The sequence below is a fragment of the Grus americana genome, chromosome 3, assembly GCF_028858705.1.
Source record: "Grus americana isolate bGruAme1 chromosome 3, bGruAme1.mat, whole genome shotgun sequence".
Lineage (NCBI taxonomy): Eukaryota > Metazoa > Chordata > Aves > Gruiformes > Gruidae > Grus > Grus americana.
This window is the reverse complement of record NC_072854.1, coordinates 60,771,825-60,787,883: the sequence shown is the minus strand read 5'-3', so window position 1 is coordinate 60,787,883 and position 16,059 is coordinate 60,771,825. Positions and strand designations below refer to the sequence as shown.

General features: G+C 38.6%; 1 protein-coding gene across 14 annotated transcripts in view; it reads right to left on the bottom strand.

Moving 5' to 3' along the window:
- L3MBTL3 (L3MBTL histone methyl-lysine binding protein 3) overlaps positions 1-16,059 on the bottom strand; it is an 83,465-nt gene that overhangs the window by 44,583 nt on the left and 22,823 nt on the right. For all 14 annotated transcript variants that reach the window (XM_054819601.1, XM_054819600.1, XM_054819613.1 and 11 more), the window contains 6 exons: positions 13,889-14,048; positions 12,744-12,882; positions 11,381-11,465; positions 8,984-9,075; positions 5,263-5,367; positions 3,482-3,617 (listed from right to left, as the gene is read on the bottom strand). In XM_054819601.1, coding sequence (XP_054675576.1) covers positions 3,482-3,617; positions 5,263-5,367; positions 8,984-9,075; positions 11,381-11,465; positions 12,744-12,882; positions 13,889-14,048 — 717 coding nt within the window. The remainder of the gene's footprint in view (positions 1-3,481; positions 3,618-5,262; positions 5,368-8,983; positions 9,076-11,380; positions 11,466-12,743; positions 12,883-13,888; positions 14,049-16,059) is intronic.

Here is a 16,059-nt window from a genome sequence, read left to right as displayed (position 1 = left end):
TACACTATAGCTGTAGACCACTTGCAACCATTTTTAAAGGAATGTGGTACTGAGGCTTTTAATTTTCCCTTTTTAATTCTAGAGGATATTCAAACCTAACTCAAAGCTCACAGTAGACAACAGAAAACTCCCACCTACTGCATATGTGATGGGATCAGGTACTGGTACTGGGACAAAGTCCATGGGAAAAAAATTGGTTTCAGTAGACTGTGAAACAGTTTCTAAACAGCGTGGGTCTTCCTGTCACCAAGTGAGAACGGAAGATCTCTATTTCCTACCTCATCTCTGAAAAAGGAAGATCTCTGTCTCCTACCTCATCTCTCAAAAAAGGACCAAAGGCGAATTTGATTTAGTCACTGTAGATACAGAACAGTCAATGCAATTTTTACTTTGGGACCTTCAGTGACAGACAGTTTTCAAGGCTCTTCCCTGCTCTGCTGACTGCAGAGCAACTCCTCTGAAGTGGATTCAAAAGACCAGGCAGCCTCTGCTGCACGAACTTCCATCCAAATGATTCTTGGCTCGATCCAGTCAAAAGCCCAGCAGTATTACCATGGCGGAGCCCATGATAGTTCTGGGAACACACAAACATACACCCCTCCTCTGCAGGTTTCACACCTCTGTGAGGCAGAAAAGGGACCTCCTAAGCACACAGAACGAACAGTGTCCTGAAACACCATCTGTTTTCTTCCTGGGAAGCCCAGTTCTGTTTTGCAGCTCTGTGCCCCTGTGTCTACTGGAAGCCCAGCGGGAGCTGCCTGTTGCCTTGGCTGCCATGGGGATGGGAGACACCCTGCTGCAAGGCCTGTCCTGCCCAGTGCCTCTTCTGTTTTAATAAACAAGGATAGAAATACATATCAGAAAACTTCTATAACAATATTCTTCCTTTCTCATGTCCCTCACACCCCTCACAGTTCCCTCCCATCACAATAAATAGCTTCCCATCCCTCCAGAGCCTCCAGACCTAACAAGGAAAGATGGACTTAGGTCTGTTTGGAAAGTTACCGTCTTTCAACCCTCTCAGAAAACAAGGAGTCACTTACCAGGCCCCCAAATCCCCCTGGAGCACACCCTCCTTACAACCCCCCTCCTGTGAAGCAGGACACTTCTGACCAAGCTTGCAGGAACAATTAACTGTGGCTGCACTACACAGAAATATGGCAGGAATGTCTGAGAAAGATGGCTCCTTTCTCAGGCCACCACGTTCCAAATAGTTTATGGTTTACACCGTAAAGGTAGTAAGTTTGCATTGTATCTGGAAAAAAAATGGCTACTAATGCAAACTTTTGAGTTCTTCTGTGAGGTGGTATTTTATATAAGGTGCTGTGCCCTATGTCATTACTAGTATCAGCTTTAGTGTCCAGATGATTTGCAATGGGCACTAAAAAGAAATCATTATTAAAATGTCATACCACAGCAAAACATAAGCAATCTATCCAACCCAATAAAAATACACAAAAAGCCCCAACAACCTAAGACTGGCATCTTCTCGCTCCCCTTGGAATAACAGAACTCCACAAATATCAGTAAAACACAGGTAGTGAAAGCCCTCCTGCTGAAAAAGTAGAAAAAAATATGTTTAACTGATGAACAGCTGGCTGCTCTCAGCCTCCTTTCAATGCATGATTCTACCACACTGCTTGTTCTTTCCTTTTCCATCCCATGTACAAGCTAGGCTTCTACCGGGACAAAGTCCCACAAGTATAAGGGCAGGTTTCAGCAATCAGACCAATCCTCATCAATGGTGAAATGGTTTACCACTGAGGTGAAGTGCCAGAGCCAACCCATGCAAAAGGCAGAGCACTTTCCAGGTCTTGGATAAAAATACGAGAGAACAGCCTTGCTATTCAAAATCAGGAATATGTCTTGCGGATGATAGGAGTACATAGCTGTGCAGGATGACAACCAGAACCCTGAGAATTACCACCCTATATCCTCCTAACTTGTCTCCCTCAACACCTCTGATAGGCTCCATGATTGTGTTAAGTAAAACACCTTTCCACTGCTTCAGTATGGTGAAAAAAATAAACACAGAAGGACAATCTTCCCACCAACTTAGAACTAGAAAAGAAACTGAAGGAACTTTTCATGAAAGTGGCTGAGAGACAGACAGTAACTTTCCTCCAGCAGCAATATTTCATTGTTAACAAAAGCTTAAGCTTTCTAAACCAGGCATTTAAGATGGAAAAGATGGCAAACCTTCATCACAGATACAAAACTTACTCAGCTTGCTATAATAACATCAATAACTCTGTAACTGGGGACTACTCATTTGCTACATGTAACTTACTACTTCAGTGGAGGCCAATCTTCTGAGAAATTCTGATTTCCATTCAATAAATTGCTCTTTCTGCACAGCCAGTTATGCAGAGCTATGCCCGATGAAATCTCCTGTACTGGAGTGGCAGCACAGAGCACTCCTGCCTGTAGCCAGAGCGGAGCCCACAGAGCGCTCAGAAGAGCAGCACATCCTCCTTCGTACTCCTCCAAGGCTCAGTTGTAGAAATGCCACCCTCTCCCACACTGGCAGGCCCTCCGCCTGTTCACTTTCAGTGGCTTTACTCTCATCTTGCACACCCCAGCAGTGACATCCACAGTTTTTTAATTCTCCATAATCCAGCCTCTTGATTCTGTACACTCATCATTTTGCAGCCTTTCGAAACCACATTATCCTACCCTCACTGTGTATGTCAAAATATCACATTCGTTTGTTTCTTACTCTCCTGTCTTCAGGACTTGCTCCCTTCATCCCCACATACTCCCTTCCTATCCCAAAAGGGAGCCCATTTATCCCTTTTTTAATGGTACAGTTCAGTGCAGATGCCCTCCACCTGTCAAATTCAAGAAGTTACATAATCTGAAATAGAATAACTAAGCAAGCAAATTACACGTATTTCAATACATGTATACCATTTACATAAGCTATGCACAAATTAATGCTTTCAGGCTCGTAATCTTACCCTTTTTTCTCCCTCCTTATCTGTTCATTCCTCTTTTGCCTCTATTTCAAGCTTACTTTTTGTGGCAAGAGCAGAATCTTTATTAGTCTGTGCCAACACATGTACAATAATGGTGATTGCTATCTAGTAATGAAAATGTCCTAAGACCTTCCACTAAAGGATTCTCAGCTGCCTGTGAGACCTCAGCTTAAGCCTACATGTCACCAGTATGCTGCCATTTTACTTGCAATAAGCATTCACTTGGGGTCTAGGTCTGTTGCTTACCTTTCTTTACTAATACCTTATAAATTACTCTTACAGTTCATTTTGTTTTCTTGTCTTCTCTGAATTTCCACTGAATAAAAAGGGTAGGATTTCAACCTCAAGACTTTAGCAAGAGTTAAAAAAGTTTAATTTGCCACGTTCAAATACTCTGACTAAATGAACAAAAAAGTTTCTGCCAAAAAAATAATTACAGCATTACACAGATAGTCTCAATCTCAGAGCTATGGAAAACACACACATTTCAAACTAAACAGTACCTTTAGGTGGATGAAGCTTGTGACCAGTTTTTTCACACCATCCAACAGGATGAATGTCTGAAGAATCAGCGTTCACCCAGAAATCGTAACAATCTGGGTATCCATCAAAACGGAGTCGTACTCTGTAGCCACAAACCTAAAAGCAAGAATGTACAACATACAACACTATGTTTTAAGATGTCTGCCCTACATATAACAGCTTCTGTTCATTATTATGTATATTAACAGTGTGCTTTCAGTCAGCCTTTTACTTCTGCTCAAGCCAACACTGGATGAATAGATTCATTTCATAAAAGGAAAGAGTAAAAAAGGAAAGCTATTCTCAGTCTGAGTGCCTCCTCTTCTGGTGAAAAGAATTAACTAAAAGCTGGATATTGCCATTAGGGCTCAAAAACTTAAAAACTGTTCAGCCCAACATCAGAATAAAATAGAAACCCTACAGTAAGAGCATGAATACATCTGATATAATCAGGGAGAAAGCGCAGATAATGATGCTCTCGAGCTATCCCGATTAATCAATATGCAAGAGAGCACTCAACAATAACTATGTTCAACAGGCTCTCCAAAGAGATACTGAGAACTGCTATTAAAGATGAGAAGTCAGTGGAGGTACCCCCCAGAACTTCATTACTGCATGAAGTAATAAGTTAACCACTGAGAGGAAGAGAAAAACAGGACATACAATCTCTCTGTACAAAAATTCTCCACATGTTCCTGAGTGCCAAATGCTGTAACTTTCCTGCAGTCATCAGTGAAAATCTCTTGACATCAAGGTCTCCCTATTTTATATTTAATTTATACTCTGACATAACTTTCAGTTTGCCATCTCAGAATTTTGTGGAATTCGTGTCATCCTGCAGTAAAACATAACCCATCACTTAGTGCTGAGCACAAGATACACAGGAAATACTCAAGCACTGACACACCATCCACAAGAAAATGGAAGAGACATCCACAGAGATGGCATATGACTATGGGCCATGGAGAGATCCAGAAAGGGGAAAACAAAAGGCTAGGCTATAAAAATATAAACTGCAAAATAACAGCTGCTTAGAACAACAGCGATACAGAGCAGAACACCTACTCTATTTCTGTTTCCTCATTTTAATTCACAAAACAACCCCCAAAAAGGATCTGTGGTAAAACTATGTAAAAATTAATGTAAGGTATGTTTGAAAGACATAAAAAATGTAACTGAGAAATGGATTCTCATTTATATTATTAAAAGGAAACTACTAATAAAAAAAAAAAATTCATAAACTGCAGTAAAAAGACAAACGGAGTTTATATGGTATACTAATCTGTAGAAGTTGCCAATACAGACAATTTCTGAGGCCATCAGCCTGAAAAAAATGTAGCACCACTGCAACACAAAAAAGTGTGAGGTTTTTGCATCAGTATACGGATAGCAACTGTAAATGCTGTCAAACCTCTGTAAAACCACTGTAAATCAGTCATCACACTTATGCTTTTTCTACTTATTTTTTCTTTAAAATATAAATGACAGGATTACAGAAAAAACATCTCATCCAACTAGCATAACCCATTTTCTCCAGCGCCATACATTAAATGTATGTGAACAGTCACCGTTGCACGGTACTGGACATAGTCGTCATGTGTTTGTCAGGTAGATTTAATAGGGCATTATTCATTTAAAAGCTATCTTCCCACATACAGTTGCTGTCTGCCTGGTAGGGAAGAGCAAGCATTTTCAGCTGCTACTGTTCCAGTTCAGTCTCTCCCGAAATCCCGCGCCAGGGCTGCTCGCAGCCTCTACTGACCTCAGCCACTGTGAGAACGCAGTATATCGACTGGTGCTCAGGATCCACGCCCTCCAGTTTCATCCCTACTTTGAATCCGTTTTTGTTGTATGGGAAAGACTGATACTGCAATGGAAAAAGAGTTTCAATACTTCTGAAAGTATGTCAGAGAAAGACAGAATACCTTCATAAGGAAAACAACGCTGATTATTTATTATTCATGTTTCTGAAAAAACTAAGAAAGTGCTTTAAAATAAGTTTCGCATTTTTAAAAACATACTGCAGAAAAGAGAAATTGATGATTGTTTGAAAAACGTGGATACTAGAATGACTTTAAAACTTGAGAGTACTTAAAAAATTATAAAGAATTAGCAAAAAGGTTACCCAAGGGAAAGGAGATGGCGTGATTTCCCCTCAACTTTTTTCACTAATTGTCAATAAAATATTTCAACAATGAAATTATTTAATTTTCAGCCTGTACAGTGACACTTTGACCTGGTGGTCCTCGTTCCTGTAACAATCACAACAATGATGCTCTATTTTTCCTTTTCATTTCCACATCTCAGGCAATCAAGGATGAACTGTAAGGCAGAAATACACAACAATGTTTGTACACAGGGATGGCCTCTTTGATGCCATTTGCTCCTTTGTATGTTGGGTCCCAATTAGCTCGTATTCCAGGAATATTTTTGCATCACAGGAACATGCCTACCCTTATATCACGTTACAACGAACCCAGAAGAACATCTTTCAAAAAAAAGAAAGCAAAACCAAGGCTAAGCGGAAAGGATGTTTTCAATCAGAAGACATCAGCATCCCACGTTACATGCTCGACTTCTGTTAAATAAGGAAGGAAGCTAGCAAATACTAAGGTTAAATTGGAGGGAATACCAGAAACAAAACTGAATAAAGCTGAAGAGGGTTTTTCCACAGGTTACCAAATTCACAGCTAGACAGTTTTTATGTCCCAAATGGTTACAGACAAAACACAGGAGAAGCATCTTGCATACTCTCCCTTCCCTCCGTTCCTGTCTAAAAGCTACACATGCTCCTGAGACCGCAGAGGTACTGCACATGGCAATGGAAATGGAAGGGTACCAAGGGAGGTACTCAGGGAGGTCTCACCTACTTGGAAGGAAGGGAATCCTCTCTTTGGTGCCTTTGGCTGCAACTGATATAACTGAATAATAAACCCAGTAGAAAAAAAACGCAGTCCATGGCACAAGAGCCAGGAATATGCGGTCAAGGGGAAGGGAAATGGAGAACCAGACCAGTTTAAATCAGGCTAAAGTGGCCAGCTAACAGATGTCTAACCACAGCTCTAAGTCCCTATCTAAAAGTAGGTTAGATCATTTTGTAGACCTCATTTAAGAGATCAGGATATCTGATCGTAGTACATACATTTGAAAAGTTATTTCATCCTATCATCACCACACTTAACATTTTTATTATCAATGAAAGTTTAATGAAGTCACATTATGCATAATTCTGGATACTTCCTCAAGAGGAATGTAAAAGCAGAGCATTTCTTTTAAAATCAATAAACTGAAATTTTTGAAGTACATCTCAGTGCACAGACTTGCAGTTAATGCCACCTATATCATAAATATCTTACAGATAAAAAACCTCAACGGAAAACTGAAATGCTAGAAATACTGACACATTGAGGAACAGTGGCCAAAAATGTAACAGATTTTTTAAAAGCAAGCACAAATAAAATTACAAAGAAAGGAAACAACTAAAAATTCACAGATCTGTTTATTTTTTCATTATTATAATAAACATTACTGTACAAACAGCACAAAATTCTATAAACAATACACTAAAAATTAAGCAATTATCACACAGATATTTCCTGAAATTTCAGACATGAATTATTCGCTATTCTTTCCATTATCAAACTTAAAACTTCTAAGGCAATACAATCTTTAGTTTGGTTTCCATTACAGCAAAGTAACAGGCAAATTTTAGAAGACTAATAACTTTAATACTATTTAACAGATTTCAATTTTGTGCATTATACTCAATACATCACCCAAGGTAAAGGTATGTCAAACTTAGTAATTGCACATTATCAAGAAACATTTAAAGATACTTTGTTAAGGAGAGATACAAGAACGAAGTAAGAGTAAAGGTAAAGGGAATCAACAAGTGAGCAGATGGCAGACTGAGGATTAAAAACGTTTATGTATGGTGCAGGAACATAGACAAAATGCAAAAGATTACATCGGGGGAGTCAGAGATTGAAAAAAAACCAAATTCAAGGGTCAATAATTTTGTTTTACTGCTTCTGAACTGGAAAAAAAAAGAGAAAAAAAGAGTAATTCTCATAATCCAAATGGAAATCAAGGATTCAAAATTGGTGGTGATGTTTGGTTTATTTTTTTAACCTTACTGTTCCTGTGGCTTGCTTGTCCATCTGTAAAATGCAGAAATATTACCTGGCCACTTCTGAGTGCTATTAAGAATTCTCTCTCTGCTACAGACTTTAAATATTGCACACTAAATAAAGCCCTGGAGTTACCCAGGGGCTAAAGACTTTAAAAGAAAATATTAAATAAGATGCATCGAATGAGAAAGGTACACTGTGGGGAAAATAAAGGAAACAGTATGTCATCGTGTAACTCCAGACTTTACCACCAAGTGCAATGCCCAGAAAGGCTGGTCTATGCCTGTGTGTCACCAACAGCATTTCATGGAACTTCAGACAGGCAGAGCAACGCTTCGGAAATCTACCTTCCAGACAGAGATGCTACTTACCTGGATTTTTCTCTTGTCAATTTTTCAATCAGTGTGTATAGCACAAGGGGATATAACTAAGGATGATCAGGTAACTGTTGTTCTTGCACCTACAAAGCTATGGATTCTGTACATTACAACCCTAGTTCTTTACTTTTGTACCTCAGTAATGTCTAAAAGCACCAATTAAAGGTCAGCATCACACGCACATGTAAGTTGAAAAGCTAATCCCTGCACAAAAGATTTCATAGTTGAAGTAGAAAGCAAACAGAAAGAAATGGATGCAAGAAACAGACTACAAGTAAAAATAGAATTATCAAAAAATAATACTGGATGTATGTAAGAGAAGTTCAGCAGCAGAGACATGTTTTGCCAGGTTTTGCAAGAGAAGGGAACAGCACGGAAGCTTCGTGTATTTGCATACAGAGCTCTCTTCCAAGCAAGAGAGACAGCACTAGAGAAAGCACTGAAATGACAAAGACTACCACAGCAGGCAAAGGACAAGCAAGACTTGATGATGTGACGTCCAATCAGATGACAGGCAAAATGGGAACAAGCCAAACTAGTTTCTGATGTAGTAACAAAACATAATGTCAGCAGGAGCTGCAAAAAGGTAATATAAAGCAACAAGCCAAAAGATGACCTTTGTACCACCTTTCTAAACATATTTAAAGAGAATGATATGGCATGAAAAAACAAGGGTACGTATTAGATTTTTAGCTTCAGAGGTTAGAAGGAAAGGCTACAACTTGCAGGTTTTGGAAAAGCATCTGCTTTCCGTAGTCTCAGTTGACAACATTCATCTACAACTACAGTTCTTTGAAAAAGCAGAGAAAGATAACTAATTTCACATGTTCTGACTATCTTGATGATTGCTGACGGATACCATTATTTTAATCAAGTAGGTTTCCCCCCACAGAAGTGTAAAAATTTCAAATTTTTTTTTAATTGATTTCCTAGAAATTTCATGATATCAGCTGATTTCAACTACAGAAGGTCATACCTCTTTAAAAAGCTTAGTAGGTACTGCAACAGCCTTTTCTTCCTCCAGATAGGATGCCCAACACCACGCTTGCCTGCCTTTAGAGGGTACAGCTGTAAAGAAGCACACAATAACAAAACAATTCTGTAACTGTTAACTTCTCAAGAAAAAAAAGCCAACGAACAACACCCTGAAGTTTGTAATACACCTATCTCAAATCTAGAGTTTATTAAATGCATACATGGTATTTCTCAGCACTTACTTCAGGAAAAGAAGTAGCTCTGTAGCTTTAATGGTACCAGGAACGTGAAGGTTCCTGGTTTGTATAGGAAGTCCAGCAGTTCAAATTTTGATTAGTAACAAGAAAAAGCTCTTTTAGATAATGAGAACAACTTTCAAAGTCTTGCCCCTGTCCCTTTTGCCTTATTGCTTGTAAGAAGCATTAAGATACACAATTTGTAAATGTGTAAAAAGATCAGTTCAAATCACAAAGTAGCTTGATATTTGAATTTTTTTCCCCAAGGATTTTTTTTCCTGGATAGCACTGGTGATGTGTTTTTCTAATCACAGTTGAAATACTTTATTCTTTGACAGTATTCAGAATGTTTCTAACCTACTCCATCACTTTGTAGTTTGATGGTTTTGGGTGGAGAGGCAGTGATTTAACAGTAATTTCTCCAAGCCATCAAAACTGTCACCAGTGCTTTTTTCCCCCATCGTGTCATTAGCGTATGACAGAAACCTCCAGTTTCAGGTTTGTTCATGTAGTATGAGCGCTCACGTACACTTGCACAGTAATTGTAATATTGACTACAGTCCGTCTTAATATTGGTTACAGTCACATCAGTGAGTAACAGTTTCTTGGCCTTGAAAATAAGGCACTAACTGCACTAGCAAAAGCCAGGAACTTCAAAAACAGATGGCTTGTGAGACTGGCCATGTATGTATCTACTTTCATATCTCCACTTGCTCTACTGATGTTCACCTAAAATGCCTCCTCTGCACATGCAGCTTAGCATTTCAGACCACAAGCTCATGCTGCCAGGATTCCTCACAGTCCCCAATATGATCCTGGCCTGATCCTGACTGTGGGCTACTCACAAGAGAAATAAGCCCCTTAAGTAACAGTCTGGCTAAGTGTTTTTATGATTAAAACATGAACCATAACAATAGCAATGCCAAACTCTCCTAAAGAAACCTGATAATGTAACCAAAAGATAACAAATTTCAGAATCACAGCAATTGTTCCACACTATTTAAGCACATTCATTTTATATGTGATTTACCCAGTTTTTATCTATTCCATTTAAGAGATGTGTTGCTCAGCACAATAACACACAGTTATGTGCTTGGTTCTGAATATATATTGGTCTTTTATACCAAATCTCTTGTGCTGAACTGACATTTTCCCAAATAAAAAAACCCAACAAAACACACAGAAGAAATCTGTACAGATAATTCTGTCAGTGGACAGCACTGATTTCCATAAAGCATCAGCTTTGTGCTTGTATCTCACACACTTCTTATCACCTCAGCTTTGGAAACAACTGTAGAAATAATATCTATATTTCAGGAATAATTCTATCTTGGGAAGGGGATCTTCCGTAACTTTTGTGTGTTGCAGCTGCAATCAGTATTTCATCTGCCTGGTGCACAGCAGAGCTACTTGGAGCTCTGTGCTGATTAGTGGCCCAGCAACGTCTGGTAATGGCTCCCAGTTTACCCTAAGAAGCACTTTGGAGGGCAAGACATAGGTTTGTGCTTGGTGTATCACTGAGGTGTAATAGCTGCTGATTCTCTGATTCTTCCTAAAAGTATCTATCATACAAATAGCTTGAAAAAACAGTACTCATTTAAAATATGTTTTATTATGCTGCTTGATGCAGCGTATGTCCCTTTGGACTGATTAAAGCAATTATTCCTAAAGAGTTCCATAAATGTGTCTATTTCCAGCACATACTGTAGATACAAAATTGATCCCCGAGGAAACAAAAGTAAACTTTCACGTCTGCTTAATACATGTCTTTCAACATCTGGGAACTCAACGGGTCTGATTCCCTTTAATATCAGCACTCTATTTAGAGGGATGAAAAAAAAGAAATGGAAAGTGTGCACCAATTGCATTTACACTCACTGTATCCTTCTCCACACTGCCAGAGGTATATAAACTAGCTCTTTGTAAAAGGTAATCAATTCCCAAGTGATGGGGTTTTTTCCCAGTTTTCACTTGACTCCCTCAGTTCTTCAATCCTTAAAACTTAATTGCTGTAAATAACACTGGCACTGTCTTTTTACAGAATTGACAAAAACGTACTCCAACAGGGAATACAAATTCAGTGAAACAATGCTGGCAATTCACAATAAAAGACGGATATTACCTAAAGAATTGATAGGGTTTTGTTTCATAATCTAACTTACTTTGTCTCAAAACTGTTATTTCCCCTTTTCTTTTTCTCCTGGCTCTCTGTGAGACTCTCAAGATCCTTCCTTCAGGTTTGTCCTCCTAAATTAAAAAGAGTACAGGAACCTCATTAGTTCAGAAGTCTAGTACAGAAAAAATGGTGACACCCAAGGTTTAACTGTGACTCCATTTAAATGGCTACTGACAGAGCTCTCTGCTATCTCAAACAAATCTGCAGATGTCTTAAAAAAACCAAAGTGAGCTATCAGTGACAAATGAGAGCAAACATGGTGAAAATGACAGACGGAAGGACTCTCAACAGCCAGCACTCAGCCAGCCAGCCCTGTCTAAGCCAGGGACAAATCATGAACCCTTCAGCAGGCCTGGCTGAGCCGGAGATAAATAGCAGTATCATTGAGATGTTCATGCTTCCAAAATAATTTAAAGGAAAACCTCTCACAGGTTTAGTCTGGTTTTTTTTTTCAAATGTACAATTGCTTTACTAAATACAAAATGGCACTGATCCTTTTTATTTATTTCATTGTTTGTGTATTAACAGTTTTGTTAGCACCTGAATAGATGAACAGAAGTACTCATTTGGGAGGGCAGATCCATGGAAGCAAAGAAGGTGTGCCCTGACTTTTGCCTCAGATACTGCTATACAGAGAGCTATGAATTCCCTTCCAACAACTCTAGTGTCTTCAGCCTTCTGACAATTCTGCAGTTGCAGAGCTCTCCCCTTCTCCCTCGAAACTGTGCTCCTCCCAGCAGTGTTACAGCTATTGTGGAAAAAACAAGTATTACAGGAAAACAAACGCTATGGGAAAGTACTGTGATAAGTTTATTCTAAAATGAAGAATAAATCCAAAAGGAAAAAAAACAAAAGGTGCCCCAACATTACACTGTAACACAAACCAAAACCAAATCTTTAGCTTTGATTTTCTAAGGCAAATTACACTACGAAAATCAAAAGTATTCTCTTCTTAACTGTAATGTAGCTTTCTTTGTAAATAAATTGGTCTACAGTAATTTGTTCATGTACAGAGTGACAAAGTGACAAGTGTAGGGAAATACATACTCCTATTTTTCTATACCAAAGACATAGCAAGTCTAGGTTAGTATCATTTTTCCTTTAAATTCTTTTTGTTCTGTTCTTAAAAAAAGGAGGGAAAAGAGATAAAAAACAGCTCTTATTAGTTCACTGTCAAGAATTACAGTTTACTGATACGGCATTATTAAACTGGTAAGTTGAACCAACTACTTATTGTGGCTCTGGCAGAGTGATGCCGTCACTTCTCTTTGTAGACTGATGAAGTTACTGACATTGCAATATAAGGCAAAACTCCCACTTGCAGGAATGGGTTTATGATGCATACTAACAGTTTCATCAGGATTCTCTTTCTTCTCCCCATTATCCCTGGATTCTTCTTTGAGAGGTAACTTTGCTTTTCTTTTTCGAATGCCTTTGGAATCATCTTCCCCATTGCATTCCACGCTGGGCTTTTCCTCCTTTGGTTCTCTATCACAAGAGTAACACAATGACACAATGCCAATATTATTTCACTTCTCATATAAAATAAGTAAAAAGCAAGTATATCTGAAGGTCAAGTGTTTGGAGGTCCCAGGGTACTATACCAAATATATTCTTAGAAATACTACTGAAAATTACATCTGCCAAAAAAATTAATCTGGGAGACACACAATAGCAACTGCAAAAGGAAAGCTGTCAGCTTACGCTGAACAAGTTCTGCATGTTTTAAACACCGTGTCTTTTCCCATGTACCATCAAGTCTCACAGAGAAGCAAAATGTGAAATGTTTAGGACTGCAGGGCAGTTTACAGAAAGGAAAGCAAAGGTAGTTGTTAAGAGTGACAAATCCAATTGGAGAAAGCTGGTATGTGACTGTACAAATTGCTAAACAAGCAATCAGAACAGAAAACTTAAAAGCCATTAGCTAAAAATGAAGGAAAATGCACAAAATCATAGATGTTAAAAACTGCCATAATGCAGTAATATGCAATACAGAATGGACATACTATCGAAAAACTTCTTTTATGATGAGATGAACTGCACTAGCTGAAAGAAAAGGAACTCAGAAACTACAGTATGCTCATGTTTTTACTCACTGTCATCTATAACACAGCTCTTGCACTTAATTATAATTAACTTACCACACCAACCATCTCATTACCGATTATCTTAATTCCAATGATTATGAAACAGGGTGGGAGTCTGATACTGATTCATGTATCCCATAGACTCTTTTATTGCTTGCATCTGACAGCAGAACACGCACACTGAGCAAAAACGACTGCCTTCAGTGTCAGTGTTAGACATAACCAAACATTGTTAATGCATTTACATGAAAAACAGTGAAAGAATATTATGTACCGATGGAGACTCACCAAAGCACGGCTGCTTAGTATCTCCTTTTGCCCCACTGTTAACGTTTTATCCCACCACTTTTATCTCGTGGTGCATTTACATCAAATTCTTTGTTTCTATGCTTTATAATAGCACCTACTTGTTTTTTACTTGCTGGGCACATTTCTGGCTGCAAAATTTCCCTTCAGGAACAAATTCTTCTATGGTACCATAGCGATAACAGTTTTCACAGAAAACAAGTCCATCCATTTTTGCAGTTTCCTTCAACCTTGTGGGGATCCCTGTCTTTTCTGAAAAGGCTGCACAAATGAAAAAAGGAACTTCATTTAGGTAGAGGTGATACATTTCCAACCACCTTCAGTAGGCTGTGCCAAGCAAACAGAAAACCAGAAGTCACACCACTCTTGTTAGCATGAAGAACTGGGAGTTAGCATCTGTGTAGGGTCTGTATTCCTCACATGCAAGCTGGGTTTTCATATTGCAACACTAGAGAGAGGAATCCACCGATGTCATGCCTTTGTCATCAGTGGCACATCGACACTGCTTCATGTGGCTACTCGTGAAAGGAGTGAATTTTGTGACAGGCACCATGCTGACTGCCCACAGTCATCACTACACAGAGTCCACATCTCACCTCCTGCTGATGTGCCTTATTTTTGACCTATAAGGGTCATTTGGGAAAAAGGTTTGAGGAGCAGTTATCTTTCAATAGGTGAACTTATTTCTGGAAGTAAATCACTGACTACATTCTACAGTCTCTCACAGCAGTAGCTATCGCTCAATGTGCCTGAGGTCTACCAGAAGTAAAAAATCACTAATTTGCAACAAAGAAATTTTCAAATACTAAGGTACTCACTCATCCTAAGCTATAATTTCCCTGCAGGAGGCGTGTAGCCTAGGAGCGGATGCTGTTTCTTTCACTCACAGGCAAGTATGAAGCACTGTGAAGTTGTCCAGCTTCTAGAGCAGGTTGTTGACTTTACACCCCCCCAAAAGACAAATTTCAAGTCAAACTATTTCTTTTACTTGAGCACTGTACTATCGTTGAAAGTGGAGTCAAATGAACTCTTGTGTGCAGACTCTCTCCACTAGAAGAATATATAATTTATGTGCTATATTTACACTCCAGCATCATCAGTGGTTCGAAGCAACTACTTCCTCTCACAATGGAAAATTTTAGCAGTATTTTTATCTTTGAGGAGCATTAAATTAATCAAGGACAGCGTAAGGTAGTAGCAGGATGCTTAACTGGTACATTTATGTGTCCATAAACCCACTTTAATTCAGTAGCAACATTATTTATTTATATTTTTTTTTAGGTTAACCAGACTGCATGGGATGAAGTTGTATGCTTTACTATCATCTCTCAGTCTAAGGAGAGAACCTGTTGTGCTACTATGCTATCACACTGTTGCCATTCTCATCACAGATTTGAACCTTGAATAACTAGCATTGCTTTGGAGACAGACCTACAGAACAGAGTAGCTGTGGTCCTCACAGCTAAGGCTCAAACTACTTTCCCACTGGTGTAAATGTTTTGCTTATTGATAAAATTTGTCACATGACATTAAGATTTAATGGCGGGGCAGTAGCAAAGGAAAACTTTCATTGACTTTGCTTATCGAGCTTATACTGATGATTACTAAACCAAAATTTTGAAGTCTGCTTTTCAAACGACTTACAGAAAGCACATTTTAAAAGAAAATTGATAAAATATCAACAAGGAAAAAAACCCACTAGGTAGTTGTAAGTAATTGCAAAACCAGTTGTAATACTCTCTTTCATGCTACTCTGTCATTGTTGGAAACAGCGTATCAAACTTTTGAGAATTTATGACCATGTAAACCAACTTTCCTTAAACAAAAAAGCTGTTTCCTTACATCAGTATTTTAAATCCAGGAAACACCTTATTTGGTAGACAGATACTACAGCTATCAGAATTTTCTCATTCAAGATAAACATAAATGGTTACTACACACTAATTTTAATGCTGCAAAAAAGCATAGTCAGCAGGAGCAAGGCAGCAGAGCAGACGTGCATCGACATCGGTGGTAGCAGCTGAGCAGCAGCCAGTATCATGTGAAGGCGGTTGACAGTGCACGGTACATCGGTCACAAATGAACTGTAGGCAGTTAGTAAAGTCTGTGGGCAGTCCGGAGAACCAGCTCAATAAAAATAACATCTAAAAAATTCTCAGTAATTTAAAGCAAGAAATTGACTGTTTCGCAAATAAAATAGAGGGAAAACACTGATTCTAAACTAGAAAAAAAATACTGTTAGAAAAAATTGTGGCTGTAATTGAACTTCAGA